The sequence below is a fragment of the Empidonax traillii genome, unplaced genomic scaffold, assembly GCF_003031625.1.
Source record: "Empidonax traillii isolate 1590-97213 ecotype Southwest subspecies unplaced genomic scaffold, ASM303162v1 scaffold8:size5222938, whole genome shotgun sequence".
NCBI lineage: Eukaryota > Metazoa > Chordata > Aves > Passeriformes > Tyrannidae > Empidonax > Empidonax traillii.
Genome location: NW_020955201.1, coordinates 3,190,515 through 3,205,953, shown reverse-complemented (window position 1 = coordinate 3,205,953; position 15,439 = coordinate 3,190,515). Strand labels below are relative to the sequence as shown.

The window sequence follows — 15,439 nt, the reverse complement described above, 5'->3', positions numbered from 1 at the left end:
CATGATCTTTCCTCACAGAAAGATTATGGATCATGTCTTAGTACATTTTCAGCAAAGATAGACCTACCTGTGTAAAGAGCAATTATGATGAAGCCAAAAGTAAATAACAAAGTTGTTACCCAACCCTGTAGTGTAATCACTTAAGTGCAATACAGGCATCAGTATGGCAACACTGCTGAATGTAAAGTCAAAAACAGAGATAAAATTATTCCAAAGTTAAGAAACTTACATTTTGACTGTTTGGTTTTTTCTTTTGGAAACAATGGGAAATGTTCCTCCTTCCTTAGAAGAAGACTCTGCAAGAGTCCCTGGAAAGCCCAAGAAACTCAGCTCAAAGTGTCGATCCTATTGTGAGTAGGAGGCTGGGCTGATTTTCCAGCCTGATCAGCCCTGTGATTTTTGTGAACTGCCTTTCTACAACCTTGAATAGCCTTTGAAGTTACTTTCAAAAGAGCAGAAATATCTAGAATTCATTAGAAAATCAGAACTTCATAAAGTTGCAGCTATGTCTGTACAACTTCCACATCTAGCAAACATATTGCTGTAATGCATGATGCTGCTTCACACTGTGCCACATCCACATCCTCTTCTCTACCACTTTGGAAGGACGAGCTGCCTTATTCCAAACTAGTTAAATTACAGGTATCATTCAATCCAGTTCAACTAAGTAGCACAAAGTTGCATGTTGATTAAAATTATATACTTCAGTAAAGTTTATTGTGCTGGTGTATTATTTTTATAAATTTATGGCAGATCAAACAACTCCAATTAAACACGAATGGGTGTGTGTGTACATACATACATAAAGCCAGTTTAACTAAATACAAAATTTTAAATATACCAATAAGCATGGGTCTAGGTGCACAGAAGGCTGTATCTTGGCCCTCTGGGATCCTAACATTCTCTTTTTTTTAACCTTTATACCACATGGGGACTGTATTTATATACAAGTACTAATGTATGAATCTGTAAATACTATCAATATTTAATTTTCTACAAAGTGTCTATAAATTACATCGAGTTAGGACAGCCCTGGGTAGACATGGCTTACTTAGGTAAGCAACACAAACTTTAAAAGTAATCTCCATTTATTTCGGAAACAATATATTAAAGAAATAGGTGACCTGTGCACCCACAGACTCCATAAATAGTTTGATATACAATTAGAGTTGTGCAACCAACTCACAAGACCCACAGGTTTCAAAGTGCTTAGCAAGATAGTAGAAGACTGTGGTTCCCATTTTACAGCTGGAACAGCTGAAACAGAAAATTCAGGGAGCTTGTCTGAGGTCTTACTGAAAATCAGTGTCACAAATGTGGCAAAAGGCCTGAGACTCCCGACTCTCAAACCAGTGTTAAGCCACAGATGATTTGACAATGACTAAATTTATAAACAAAAACTAAGAGCAAAAAGTAACTCAGTTCTTTCAGCTCAAATAAGGAACAAAGATTTCTCATGGATATGAGACATGGTCATTACTGCAGCAATCTGTAGAACAGTAAGTTCAGATATCCCAAAGTCCCTTATGCGAAGAGGCCCCTTAATAAAGGACAGATGGCTAGAAAGAAGACAGTGGCATGTAGAAACCTAGACCCCAGGGTCCACTGGAGCTACCAAAACTGAACTTCTGGCAGACCAATATTCCAGGGAAATCCCCAAAATGCCAAGAGGCATTTCTAAGTTGCAAGAGTTTCTGCAGAGACCCCTACACTAGCAAACACTTCCTGCATGCTGTAGCATGAGAAGCACATCTGCAAGGAGCCTCCAGAGACACTTCACTATCTGAAGATCTGGCAGGGCCATGGTAAGCAGGGGCTGTTGGAAAACACTTGCTCTACAGCTAAATCAGACCTCAATCAGGCTCCTGTCAGCCTGGGATCATGGTGCCGCAAAGCCAAAGGACTTGCACAGAAAGACACTTCTACACAGGGTCTTTATTTCTGTTATATGGCTATTCTTACGGTTACTGCTCAACTTTGCACATTCTGCACTTCAACACAGCACCATGCTGCTCAACACTGACTAGAAATAGCACTTCTCATCCACTATGTATAGACATACTGTCTGAAGAGGACTGGGATTTCACAGAAGGATATTTCTATGGACAGATATAGAAATGAAGATTGATCTCTTTTGGCATGGATACCTACCCTAAGGGGCTGCAGAGACTGCCCTTAGGACACACCCATACCTTTGAAGAATAAAATTGCACAATTCCGTTTCAACCGACTATTACAGGTTTCATAGCACTGCACAGCACCTGAGCACACGCTTCACAAAAAGAAAAGCAATGCACAGGTGAGCTGAGAGAAGAGAACAATGCTATAGACAGTGCAGCACACAGGGATCTTCTTTCTCTTATATCATCCAGTCATATTGACATTGCAAAGATGTGTGCAGCTCCCACAGACGAGAATTTTGAAACTTCAAGTGAGGTCACATGGCTCATTTGGTGTCATGCTGATCTCTTGGTTTTGTCTGTGAGATGGGCACTTGCAGTTTTCCTGAGGTAGCAGACACAGAGGTCTTTGTTTCATTCCTTTAAGAAAAGCAAAAATGAAGGAAAAGGGGACAGGCAGACAGACCTGTTTGAGTTTCCTATGAAAGACACAAACACATTTGAAGTAAAACACGTTTCCAAAATACTCCTTTGGGACACACAACACCACAGCCTCCAAAAGAAAACTTCACCTCTCAGAATCGCCCTGAAGAACAATTAGAGATTTATTGCGGCAAGACAAAATGATTAATCAGAGAGGTGTCACTTTTCATAAATAAACAGCCAAGCACCTGGCTCTTTAAGGGCTTGGACTTCATACAGAATGGAGGTTTTGCTCACTAATGTCCTGTAGCAGACAAGGCGCAGGAACTGCAGGTGCTGTGCTACAGCAGGACTCGGCAAGGACAGAAAATAGCACAGTGCTGCTATAGCAAGGCATTCGTAGAACTTAAGTGCAGAAAGCGTTTGTCAGAGGATAAATGTACCCACTCCTTCTGTTGTTCTGCCACTTTTTCAGCCAGGCATTTTACCAGAACAGGGTCTACTTTGGAGTCAATCTTGTTGGCGAACCAGTGCCCATAATTCAGAAGCCATCTTAATTCTCCAGCCCCGTAGATGCAAACACTGCGAAGGTGGGTACCAGTGCATGGAGGATACAAATAATCTTCAAGATAATTCCATTTCACCAGACGAGTTTTGCTTTGTAGATCTGTTATGTCTTGGGATGACCTTGGAACTTCTCCAGGGACCCCAGGAACACGCACAAGAGTGGCCCAGAAATGTTCATCTGGAGAGTATGTGTCCCTTGACCACTCAAAAAAGTCTCTTGCAAGTGAGCTTTCAAGTGTATATTGAATAAATTCTCGGCTTAAAACAAAATAGGCACTGCCTACAAATACTTCAATATTATGAGGCGGTGGATTCTTGGAAATATTGGTTTTTACAGGCATCTGCATGTATTCATAAGGCACTTTCATAAGTTCATAGTGATAAGTAAATCGTTCCCTTTTGCTACTGCTTGGCTTTGTAGTTTCCAGCATGTTCCCTCCACCAAGTTTCTTCAGTTCAGCGACCAACTCAAAATTTGACCTCAAAGGGAAATCTTGACCACACAAATTGATAACATACTTCCAAGGAACTGGAGAGTCCACCAAATCAGACAAACAATTGAAATCTGCTTGCAGACGTGAAATATGTGCATAGTCTACTGACTCCAACTTTGATGCAATGAAAATATTTGGGAAACATTTAGCCAGATTTTTTAAAGCAGATTTGAAACTTCTTGCTGCTTTTTTGTCATAATGGATGCAGTAAATATTTTGATGACTGTACAGTGAATGTATGAGCCTTTCCACCATTACTGCATCTTTGTGAACAACCAAAGAGTAGGCAATTGGAAAACTCTCCTCCTCTGGAGAAACAGGTTTTAGGTGGTATTTCCTAAGTGAATGATACACATGGCAATCACTTGTCATTGCTACAACATCTTCATCAGCTAAATCAACTATTTCTTTTCTTCTTATCTCTAAACTCTTGCCAATTTCATGAGGATCTTGTTCATATATAGATGAACAATTAATTTCATAGCGGAACTCATTTCTAGGATATGAATACCTGTTTCTAACATAAGAAGAAGTGCTTAAAAAGTGCTCAACCAAGTAAATGCCCTTAGAAGGAAAAAAGTGTCTTTCAACATGGAGGATCTTCAGCAGTGCAATCAACCACCCAGTAACACAAAGGATCAGGATCTTCCTTCGTGCGGGGCATGTGTAGGGCCACTTCCATCTCTTCATTCTGCAAGAGAAGAGAGACATGGAGTTATTTTAAATCAGAAAGAAATCCTCAGAGACAATTCCAGCTTCTAAGAAATACATGCACACACCAGTCTGCCTACATCATAAACACCACCTTATCAGGATAGGGCACTAGTAATCTGAAGTTTCTTCTTAATCATCATTTTAAAATTTCATTCCCCTGAATAAGCTGACTGAAGACAATAAACCAAAAAACCAACTCGAATTTCAGATGATTTCCAGCTGAATAAGAGTGTTGGAACAAGGCTCCTACTGTTTCTTTTCCAAACCATTTTTAAATTTCTAATGAGTCAGAAACTGAAGTACAGCAACCCCTGGACTGGCACAAACATCACTGCCCTATATATGAGTAGGAAGGATTGTTTATTTTCCTGAGTAACTATAAAGGGTTCAATGGGAGCAGCACTGGGATCTCTTGTGAATTTGCAGAGAATGTGTGCTTAATGGAAGATATTGGCATTTTTTAAAAATAAAGCATGGAACTGAAAGCTTCAGAATTCAAGCAGGCCATTTTCATTCTCTCTAACACTGGAGCCAGCCCACAAAAACATCCAAGGAGATATGAATTTCTTTCCTCCTCACCCAACAGGATCTGACAAGTCCAAAGTCCTTCTTCTAGTGCTCACTTGCCCTGAAGAAAAAGGTGGATGAATACACAATACTTTCATCCGCTGGTATGAACATATAATGAATGCAACCTTTTGAAGGCAGAAGGGGTAGCAGTGAGCAATACCACACCTATCCTGTTCTCTGCCGTGTGACACAACCTTCGATGTGACTGCAAAAACACATGGCCCCTTTTCATACAGGTGAGTATTTAACAACATTCCTGTGTAGCAAGTTAACTGAGGTATTGCCATAATAAAAGCTAAATACAGAGATCCTCTTTCGGTACAGCTTTGCTTTACTGGCTGAGTACTGAGTGCTGAGCACCAGCAAGCAACATTGTTACTATCCCTGAAGGAACATCAGACCAGAACAATATACAAGTCCAGCATTAAACTAAGCTCTACTTTATCTTTAAATTGAACATCTCACAGTAGTTTCTTTTGAATAAAAGCTGTTCTAGAATGCTTCAGAGTCAATAAAATGCTAAGGCCAGCAGAAGTGGTTCAGATGCCTGAAGATCCCACATATGCATGTAAAACCAAGTACTGAGGTGTGCATGCAAACATACTGCAAGACTAACTTGGGCATCCTTAGCATTTGCATAAATGTCAGGTCTTGCAAGCTGTAGGTGCATTTAAACAGCAGCCTGTCAAGGCAGAGCTGCTTCATTATTCTGTTCTCCCTGACTTCACCCTTCCCTATGTATCTTTGTCCTTGACATTACTCTTCCAGGGCAAGAGAAAGGAGGAGGAAAGTCATCTCCTTGTTTCACCCAGGAGTGCCAGGTACAGACCAGGGTAAGTCAACATTTACCTATTTTGTAGAAGCCAAAGCTCAGCAGCTCTCTCCAGGTTTTACAAACAGTCTCTAGGTATGCTAACAAAGGAAGAGAAAAACCAGATCTATCTCATAGAATCATAGAATGGTTTGAGTTGGAAGAGACCTTCAAGATCATCTCATTCCAACTCCCCAGTCTGGGCAGGGAACCCTGCACCAGACCTTCCAGGAATGGAGAATCCACAGCTTCTCTGGACAATCTGTTCCAGTGCCTCACCATCCTCACAGTGAGGTGAGGTGTTCATATACCCATGAAACTAAAGATCCCACCTTCTCCTTTAGGTAGCAGGTGCTTTCCTTCACATCTTCTCCAAACTAATCCCAGCCCAATGTCTAATCTGGATCTCTCCTTTACTTCCTTCCTCCCTTTATCTGTGTTCCTGAAGAAAAGTCACTCTCAAAAGCTGCTCCTAACCAAAGGCAGTTTTTCAGCCACATGGCAAAAGCCCTGTGAAGGGGAACACAGCTAACCTGTTTGTGCATTTTTATTTGGAGGGAGAAGACCTGTGTGGTATGACCTTTTAGTGAAGCCAGTTGATCTCCCTGGATACGAAGGACAACATCTGCCAGTCCTGGCTGGACAGGGATTGCCTAATTCAAGGAGCAAATCTTCTCTTACTCTTTAAAAAGGTGAGTCTGGAGAAAGAAAAAGGAGGGGAAAAAACCAACACATCCCCCAGTGCTCCAAAGCCTATCAATGGCCTGCTTCCACCCAGTGCCAAACATTCTGTTGCTACAAAACCAAACAAAGCCATAGAATTTTAGAATGCCCTGGGCTGGAAGGGGCCCAAAGGATCATCAAAGTCCAACTCCTGGTCCTGCATAGGACACCTCAAGAATCACGCCATGCCCCTGAGAGCATTGTCCAAAAGCTTCTTGAACTCTGTCAGGCTTGGTGCTGTGACCACTTCCCTGGGGAGACTGTTCCAGTGCTCAACCACCCTCTGGGTGAAAAATCTTTTCCTTATGTTTAACCTAACCCCTCCAGCTGTCACAGTTTCATGCCATTCCCTCGGGTCCTGTCACGGGTCACCACAGAGAAAAGATCAGTGCCTGCCCCTCCTCTCTCCCTCAGGAGAAATCCGTAGGCTTCAATGAGGTCTCCCCTCAGTCTCCTCTTCTCCAGGCTGAACAGACCAAGTGACCTCAGCTTCTCCTCATATGGCTTCTCCTCAGGGCCCTTCACCATCTTCATTGCCCTCCTTTGGATGCTCTCTAATAACTTAATATCCTTCTTATACTGGCCCAAAACTGCCACAATGTTCAAGATGAGGCTGCCCCAGTGCAGAGCAGAGCAGGACAATCCCCTCCCTTGACTGGTTGGTGATGCTTTGCCTGATGTCCCCCAGGATGTGGTTGGCCCTCCTGGCTGCCAGGGCACTGCTGACTCAGATTCAACTTGTTCTCAACCAGGAGCCCTGGTGCCTTTCCACCGGGCTGCTCTCCCAGCCTTTTGTATCCCAGTCTGTCTGTATATCCAGGTTTGCTCTGTCCCAGGTGCAGAATTCAGCACTTTCCCTTATTAAACTTCATATGGTTGGTGATTGCCCAGAGGTCTCTCTTCAGGGCCTCCCTGCTTTCAACAGCTCCTCCCAGTTTAGTGTCCAAGTTTACTTGTATCCTTTCCAGTCCTGTATCCAAGTCATTTATGAAGAGCTCTGGACCTAAGATGGAGTGCTGCGGAACCCCACTAGTGACAAGTCACAAGCCTGATGTTACCCCATTTACTACTACCCTTTGTGCCATCAGCCAATTGCTCACATGTTTATCTGTCTGTATGCTGGACATTTTGTCCAAAAGTATACTGTGAGAGACAGTATCAAAACTTTATTGAAATCCAGATAGATTACACCACTTGGCTTCCCTCAAACAGGTGTGCTTCCTTGTCAAAAAAGGGAATTAAGTTTGTCAAGGAGGACCTTCCCCTCATGAACCCATGCTGGCTCTGACTCATGACTGCACTGTCTTTCAGGTATTTTTTAATAACTCACATCATCATCTTCTCCATAATTCAACCAGGCACTGAAGTGAGACCATCAGGTTTGTAGTTACCACGGTTGTCCCTCTTGCCTTGAAGAAATTCTTCCTGAAATCCAACCTGAATTTTCCCTGGCAGAGCTTGAGGTTATTACCTCTTACTCTGTCACGAGTTGTGTGGGAGAAGAGGCGAATTCCCACCATGGTACAGCCTCCTTTCAAGTAGTTGGAGAGAGTGAGAAGATCTTCGCTGAGCCTTCGCTTCTCCAGGTTAAATTCTGCAGCTCCCTCAGCCACTCCTCATATGACTTACTTTCTAGACCCTTCACCAGCTTTGTTCCCCTTCTAAATCATTTGATTCTCACCAGGATAAAGTTAATTTCTGCAAAAGACTGGGATTTCTTGAGGAACAGTGTATGACCAGGGAATTAAATCTCTTGGGACAGAAGTGCCACCACAAATCTCATCAGGTTTTAACTCAAGTGCAAAACCCTTACTTCTTAGCACACGCAGCTCTCAGAGCCCTACTGAAACACAGCAGTGTACTGTACATGCAGTTCTCTCTGGAGGAGAAGGGAATGAATGAATGTGGCAGATGAGAACAAGAACTTAAACCTACCCAGAGCACCTATCTTGGGTAGCACTGACCAGATGCTAACTCCAGTTATTCTGCTCATGCAAATTTTTTCCTCAGGTGATGCCATACAAAGCAACAAAGTTCCATCTTTTGCACAAAGATTTTACATTATGATTTTATGTTACAAGCTTGGCATTGCCATCTTGCCTTTTTTTTTTTTTTTTTTAACGTTTTTAAAAATGTTTGTCTTGTCTCTTGTACAAGCAAGAAGACTCCTGAGACATATTTGCATGGCCCAGACTTGAGGAGGGCAGGAGCCCCAGGTCTTTATCCAGCATAAGACTTCAGATCAGATTCTTGCCAGGTTATACAGCCCTTTCATGAACCCTGTCTCCCAGGGAAATCCTCCTCCCCTGCCTCTACACCACACTATTGCCAAACCTCCCAGATTTTACCTTCTCCAAGCAGGCCAAACAAATGCATTTGTATCAGTCTGATTAACGGACCCACTGGCAATTTGTTACATCAAAATATCTGTATTTCCCTTGTCATGAGCGCTGTAATGCAAGACACACACACACAAACTTAAAAAATCTGGAAAGTGTCTCTCCCTTCGCAACTGCTGCTCACATTCAGAGAAGATGGATGAAAGCAAATCATCCATCCCTCAAGCACCACCTACAGCTCTTAGCCTCTCAAGGATCACACCCTCAATTGCCAAGATCACTCTGCCAAAGGTTACTTGATTCATAAAGCCATGCACACTGCTCATGATTCAGTTGTAAAACGAAAACGAGTGAAGTTATTGGGAGAGGAGGAAATCTTGCCGGGCTTCAGGTGGGAGCGCAGAATGGTGGCTGGCAAGTGGCCCAGCTAAAAGCTTCCAGTCGTGAAAAGTAGGTGTTAATTGCAGCTCTTCTGACTGATAGCAAGGTTCTAGAGTGCATTCTGTGATACTGAAGTTTAAAAGAGTTAAGCAAAGGTCAGGTGTGCTGCTAACTCAGATGCAATCTGGTTGTAAAACCCTGAACATTCTGTTCTACAAGCCACGTGAAAAACTGAATGATTTTTCATTTCACTGGCACTCCCAAAAAACATGTGCATTGCCTCAAGTCAACGTATTTCTTTCAAACTCAACAGAAACATTTCCTATTTCAGGATTTTTTGTTTAAAATGAACTGATATAAGTACTAAAAGAAATTCAGTTGCATGAGAACAAAGTATTAGAGATGGCAACATTGTTTTTGAGTGTGCCCACCTGAAGTTTCAATATTTACCAAATTGCTGAAAAGTGAACCTTATAAACTGTTGCATCTTCTCAGTGCTATGCAGACAAAGAAATTGTTGTGGGTCAGCTGGTGAACTACATATCCGGATAGCATAGGATACCTTGTACCCACCTCCCCCTCAGGGGAAGCAGACCACACAAACACAAAAAGGAATGAAGAGAAGTTGTGTCCACCTCCAGGTAAGCCCACAGCCCCTTAAAATTAAGATAGGAGTTGCTGATGATGTTCATTGGATAAAGAACAGAACGGTCAGATATTAACTGCCTGAAATTGTACATTATGAGTTATGGTCGTCCAAATTTCTGCTCTGAAGAGCCTCCTGTGAGCACATAAGTTAATTTATTTGGAATAACACTTTAAAAACCCCCTTCAGAGTAAAATCAAGTTGAAAGCATCACTCCTACTGAGAAATCATACAACCACTTTCATTATGTATAGAGTATATATGTTTAACCATCATACATTATTTCACAGAAGTACTTGGGTTAGAAGGAACCTTTAGAGGTCATCCCTACCATGAGCAGAGACATTTCCACTAGACTGCTTGTAGTTGTCCCATCACATCCAGACGTATTTTATGTCAGGGAGCAGAACACAATATGGTTAAACTACCCAGACTACTTCTGGATTTGGCCTTGAAAGAAACCAGCAGAGAACATATTCTGTATCTTGGTCACTCTGCCACACACATAAGACACACCTCACCCAGACTAACTATCTGAAGTCCCTTTGCAGCTGGTAGAAAGATACAAGGATCTGCAAAGGATCATCAGTTGGTCTGTGAGACGGGCTGGATGAAGCATTCCTGGGAAAGTCTTGGCCCCAGCAAACAGGAGACAGGAAAAGAGCTCAGCTTCTGCACCATGACTGCAAGCTCTGCCAGCTCAGCTTGTGATGGCACAGCTTTGTTGTACTTCCAGTGTGATAGCAGCATTGCACCCAACTCTGATCCTCTGCCAGGAGCACCCCAGCATCTCCTCCATCCCAGAGTGGTACTCAGAAGCAATGGAGAAAAGTAAGCTTGGAAGCTGCTCTGTCCAGCAGAAGTCTGAGTCAGCTCAGAGAATCAAGTTCCTACTTGATTCTAACCTCCAATGACTCATATCCACCAGTGCTGCAGCAGCTTCAGCCCTCTTCAAGGCCATCCCTCTGTAGAGGTTTAAGGAGGCATTTGAGCAAGTCAGAAGAATGGACAGGTTCCCTTCTTCAGCACAGCAAAACTGGCACACACTGCCTCTCTGAAGGCATGCTTCTACTTTACTAAGATCTTAATGATTTACATATGGAGAGAGCCCTGGTCCCTGAGAGAGACCAGGGCTTTACTGCAGCTCCTCACACTATTGTTTCTGCTGTTTTCATGAACTCAGTTTACCCAGAGTAACAGCAACTCCTAGGCTGTGCAACTTGGTGATGCCAATGCCATTCTTGCACAGGAGGAGCCTACAGCTCCCTTCACCCTGAGCAGGAACAAATTACCAACTCACGTTAGTCTTGCTCCGCATGGCAAGTCACACCTGTGGTCTGCACAGTACAGAGGTGTTCCCAGTTTCTCCATATTCAGAGTACACTGATTTATTAACAGCTTGTAAACTACTTTATTTGAGACATGATCTTTTCTAATGTGTAGACCTCCTGAGTTTATACTCCTTCTTTTCTACTTTATCATTACCTATCAAAGAGGTCTGTGACTCTCTAGAGATGCCACTTTCAGTGTCAGGCCAGATGTCCAGCTGTAGGAACCATCTCTTTATCTGTTGTCACATTGGTTTGGGATTGGTTAACCCAGAGCACTGAGTGATAAGACACACTAGTTGCTATTCTGGATAGAATAGGGATTCTTGGAAAGTTCAGGCTGTGAGTAGACAGTGCTCTCTCCTCCATGGTTCTGAAACACATAGTACTCCCTATAAATGCTGTTGTGAAGCAAACTGCTTCTGTGTTCACCATGGAGCAAGAGTTAAGTGAAAAGGTCAAGTATGAATGCAAGTCTGGGGAAGGAGAGGAAACAGGGACAGTGAATGCAGGGGAGCAGGAGTGCTGTTACCCCACTATGTGATTCTCTCTTGCATGCAGAAGCCCTTCTGCCTATGAACAGCATGAACCAAGCTCCTTGTTGTCACCTAGGTTAAAAAATAAAAAGGGAATGGGTATTGAGAAGAGCAGGAGCATCAGAACAGAGGTTGGGAAATTACAAAGGAGGAGAATGGAGAGAGGGACCAATGAGGCTAAGTGCTTTCATGGTAACCACAACAACAAAAATCAAAGCTGCAGAACAGGTGCTTTCTCCAACCAGTTACTCACTCATCGCTCAGAGACACCTGAGGCATAACCAGTGTCAACACTTCTTGGAAACCAGGTCACAGTGTATTTCAGCAACCAACATCATTACTACATAACACTAGGAACTATGGGAACAATTCCCTCTCCTCCAGGCAAAAGCACTTTGGGAAGTTCTCCCTCATAAAATATTTCTGTTTGCTTAATACACACCTGCTTACACAGCAGTGCAAACTTGATTGTTTGCATGACCAATTCTATGGAAAGATGTAGTTAGTTCCTTCTGGTTTTCCCTCTGGCCTACACAAATCAAGTCTGGGTCATGATGGATCTCTGGAAAAGGTAGAGAGGCACTGTTCCTGGGAAGCTGGTGAAAGGGAAAAGTAATCATGTGCTTTGCTAAGTAATGTATTTTATTTTAGTTTTAGTAAACTGTCTGACTAAATTAAACTTTTCACACTACTTGATTATTCAATGGTGCTAGCTGGAAAAGTTAATTTATTAATGGGCTAGTTTTTACTGCTGTTAGCTGGTTATTCCACTGCAAAATTACCTATTGATAGGGATTTCTGTAGGAATACCTTTTATTGGCATTAAATCTAGATCAGTTGATTCTATCCAGTTTGTCTGGTTTGCACCCTCTTCCTCTGCACTGGAGCCTCAGCCTGTGCCCCTGTAACACAGATACTCAGTAACAGCCTTGTTTTAGTTTGCCTGTCTGATGTACTACTTAGATAGTCTCTAAAGGATGCACAACTAAAGAATTAAGTAACTACTATTGTTTACATACTTAATTGTCAGATGTGGAAAAATATGTCATTACTTTTAGATGCAAGCCTAACTAAACGATAAGTCTGCCAGTTTTAAGACCCTGAAGACTTAAAACAACACAGTGTCACAAGGAAAGAAAAATCTACAGTTTAACACAGCCTGTTTTTTTCTTCTGGAAGAGGAAAGACAGGTTCTACAACATACATAGGAAACACAGGTTCAGCAAAGATTTGGCAATGATGGGTATCACACCTGACTTTGTCCCAGTGCTAAGCATGAGGACTCTTCATTGCACAGGATACACGTCTGTCTGCTACTCAGTCCCAACGCTTTGTATGCTCTTTAGAAAAGGCTGAATGCTCTTTTCCATTTGCTTCCAGTGGTTATCCCCATAATTTCAGTAAAATATCTTACATTAGTTTCTGCACACCCACATCCCAGAAATATGCTGAGGTAAAGAAAGTCTGTGTCTGCTGTTTGATTAGGAGAAGAGGTGAGCAACTTCTGTAGGGTCATGCAAGAAGACAACAGCACAAGAGAGATGTGAACCTGTTTCTTCTGCATGCCCAACTAATCTAACCTGTTTTACAATAACTTTTGATGGAAGCTGTTCTGGCAAAGGCCTGAAAAAGTCTCTCAGCAAATCAGTTGGTACATTGCATACTACTCTGTCTGAGGATTTGCAACACTCTTAAAGCTAGAAAGTGTTAAGAAGGTCCAGAGATAGTCAGCCCTGAAAATTCCCAAGCCTGATTGCTTATACATTGAGTATTTAAATGCTCTTGACTTTTTGAAATGTGAGTATTCATGCTTACCAAGGATTTAGTGTACTATAAAGCCAGGAGTCAAGACAAAAAATCCCCAAAATACATGCCTCAGCAAATAGTTTACTCCCTTCTAATTGGGGCCAATCTAGAGTTTAACAGCTTTATTCTGGCTCATATGGGAGTTTACTCCAATACTGAAACAGTGGAGAGAGGGTTAACTTTTACTCCTAAACTATAGTATAACAAAAAAAAAAAAAAAGACCCAGAGGGCCAGGAGCTGTATTCATTGACAAGGAGAAGCACTGTAAAAGAGGGTGGAAGCTTTCTGTTAGACAGGAAGGCAGGAGAAACTGCACCACACTGCAGAAAAGCTCCCATTAAAAGCTCAAAATATTTCTCCATTTCCTTCACCTCTCCACTAAGCTGTGTGCAGACTCTGCAAACCCCTTCCTGTAAATCACCCTCTTTGAGTCAGTTCCCCTCTGCCAAAGTCACAGCTTGTCGCATCCGCAAGATCATTTCATGGAGAGCTGCAGACCTACCTCCTAGATTTGCTGTGGTCTCTTCCCCTTGCAGAGCTCTTTAGAATGCTCTGCCCCAGGACATCAGCACAGGCACGTCCAGCTTGGCGGGTGAGCAAAGTCCTGGTGTCTGCTCCATCCTGCCACTGCCCGCAGCCTTCACCATCATCAATGTTTCAAGCGCGTATGAAGCCGGATGTACAGAAATAGTAGGGATGACATCGTTTCTTGCACAAATTACAAAACAAAATTGTAAAAGTTAGATGAAAAATAGTGAACATGGAGGCTTTTCATGAAAAGCTGTGGAAGGCATTATCTGTATAAGAAACTGTAGTGGAGTTGACCCTGGTTGGACATCAGGTATCCACCAAGGCTGCTCTATTGCTCCCCTCTGCAACTGGACAGGGGAGAGAAACATAACAAAGGGTTTATTGGTTGAGATAGGGACCGGCAGAGGCCCCTTGTATCCTTGGCATCAACTACCTCAGGAGAGGTACTCCAAGGATCCAAAGGGGTATCGATATGCTTTTGGTGTAGCTACTGTGAATACAGAGAAGATCAAACAATTATCTATCCTGCCTGGCCTCTCAGAAGATCCCTTCATCATGAGATTGCTGCAAGCTGAAGACCAGCAAGTGCCAATTGCTATCAGAGCAGTGCACCAGCAGAATTCACACCAAGATTCCATACTTCCCATCCATAAGCTAATTTGTAAACTAGAGAGCCAAGGAGTGCTCAGCAGGAATTGCTCACTCTTTAACAGCCCCATATGGCCAGTGTAAGTCTAGTGGAGAGTGGAGATTGACAATACACTATCATGGCTTGAATGAAGTCCCACTGCCTCTGAGTGCTGCTGTGCCAGACATGGGCAAAGCACCTAGCAGTTTCTCACAGAAGCCACCCCAGTACTCCCCCCCACCACTACCAAAACCTGGTCACACCAAACCAATATACAATCATATATTTTTTGTTTACCCATGTAGCATTTCTAAGCACCAAGAAGGTAGGGAGAAAAAAGAAAGTAAGGAGAAAACAAAACAAAAAACAAACAAACAAACAAAAACAAACAAACAAACAACAACAACAACAACAACAAAAAGCCTAAGATCATATCAAAGCAACCTAATTTCCTCTATAGTATGCTGAAGAGGACTTGGGGACAGGCAGGAAAGCACTGGGACGTGAGGAGTTTTTGTCAAAAGCCTCATGAATAAGACATGCACGGTACTTCAGGTACTGAGACCTCAGGTCTTGGAAGTCTTGCTCATTTCATAAATTAAATAGCTCTGACACTAAGCCAAGACCAGAAGTTCATAGAATCATAGAATAGATTGGGTTGGAAAAGACCTCCAAGATCATCAAGTCCAACCCCTGATCCAACTCCAATTACTATATCATGGCACTAAGGGTCACATCCAATCTCTGCTTAAAAACCTCCAGGGATGGTGAATCCACCACCTCTCTGGGTAGGCTGTTCCAATGCCTGATTACCCTCTCTG

At 42.7% G+C, this 15,439-nt stretch overlaps 1 protein-coding gene across 6 annotated transcripts in view; it reads right to left on the bottom strand.

Moving 5' to 3' along the window:
• Positions 1–725: 725 nt before the first annotated feature.
• The window catches only part of GCNT4 (glucosaminyl (N-acetyl) transferase 4), a 22,509-nt gene continuing 7,795 nt past the window's right edge, over positions 726–15,439 (bottom strand). For 2 of the 6 annotated variants that reach the window (XM_027883160.1, XM_027883177.1), the window contains exons 2-4: positions 13,962–14,167; positions 11,649–11,724; positions 726–4,295 (exon numbers count right to left, since the gene is read on the bottom strand). In XM_027883160.1, the coding sequence (XP_027738961.1) occupies positions 2,927–4,294 (1,368 nt within the window). In that variant the 5' untranslated portion in view covers position 4,295; positions 11,649–11,724; positions 13,962–14,167 and the 3' untranslated portion in view covers positions 726–2,926. Of the gene's footprint in view, positions 4,296–5,737; positions 5,827–6,328; positions 6,398–7,375; positions 7,437–11,648; positions 11,725–13,961; positions 14,168–15,439 lie in introns of those variants that run through there. The other 4 variants (XM_027883151.1, XM_027883169.1, XM_027883141.1 and 1 more) reach the window with 4 other exon arrangements.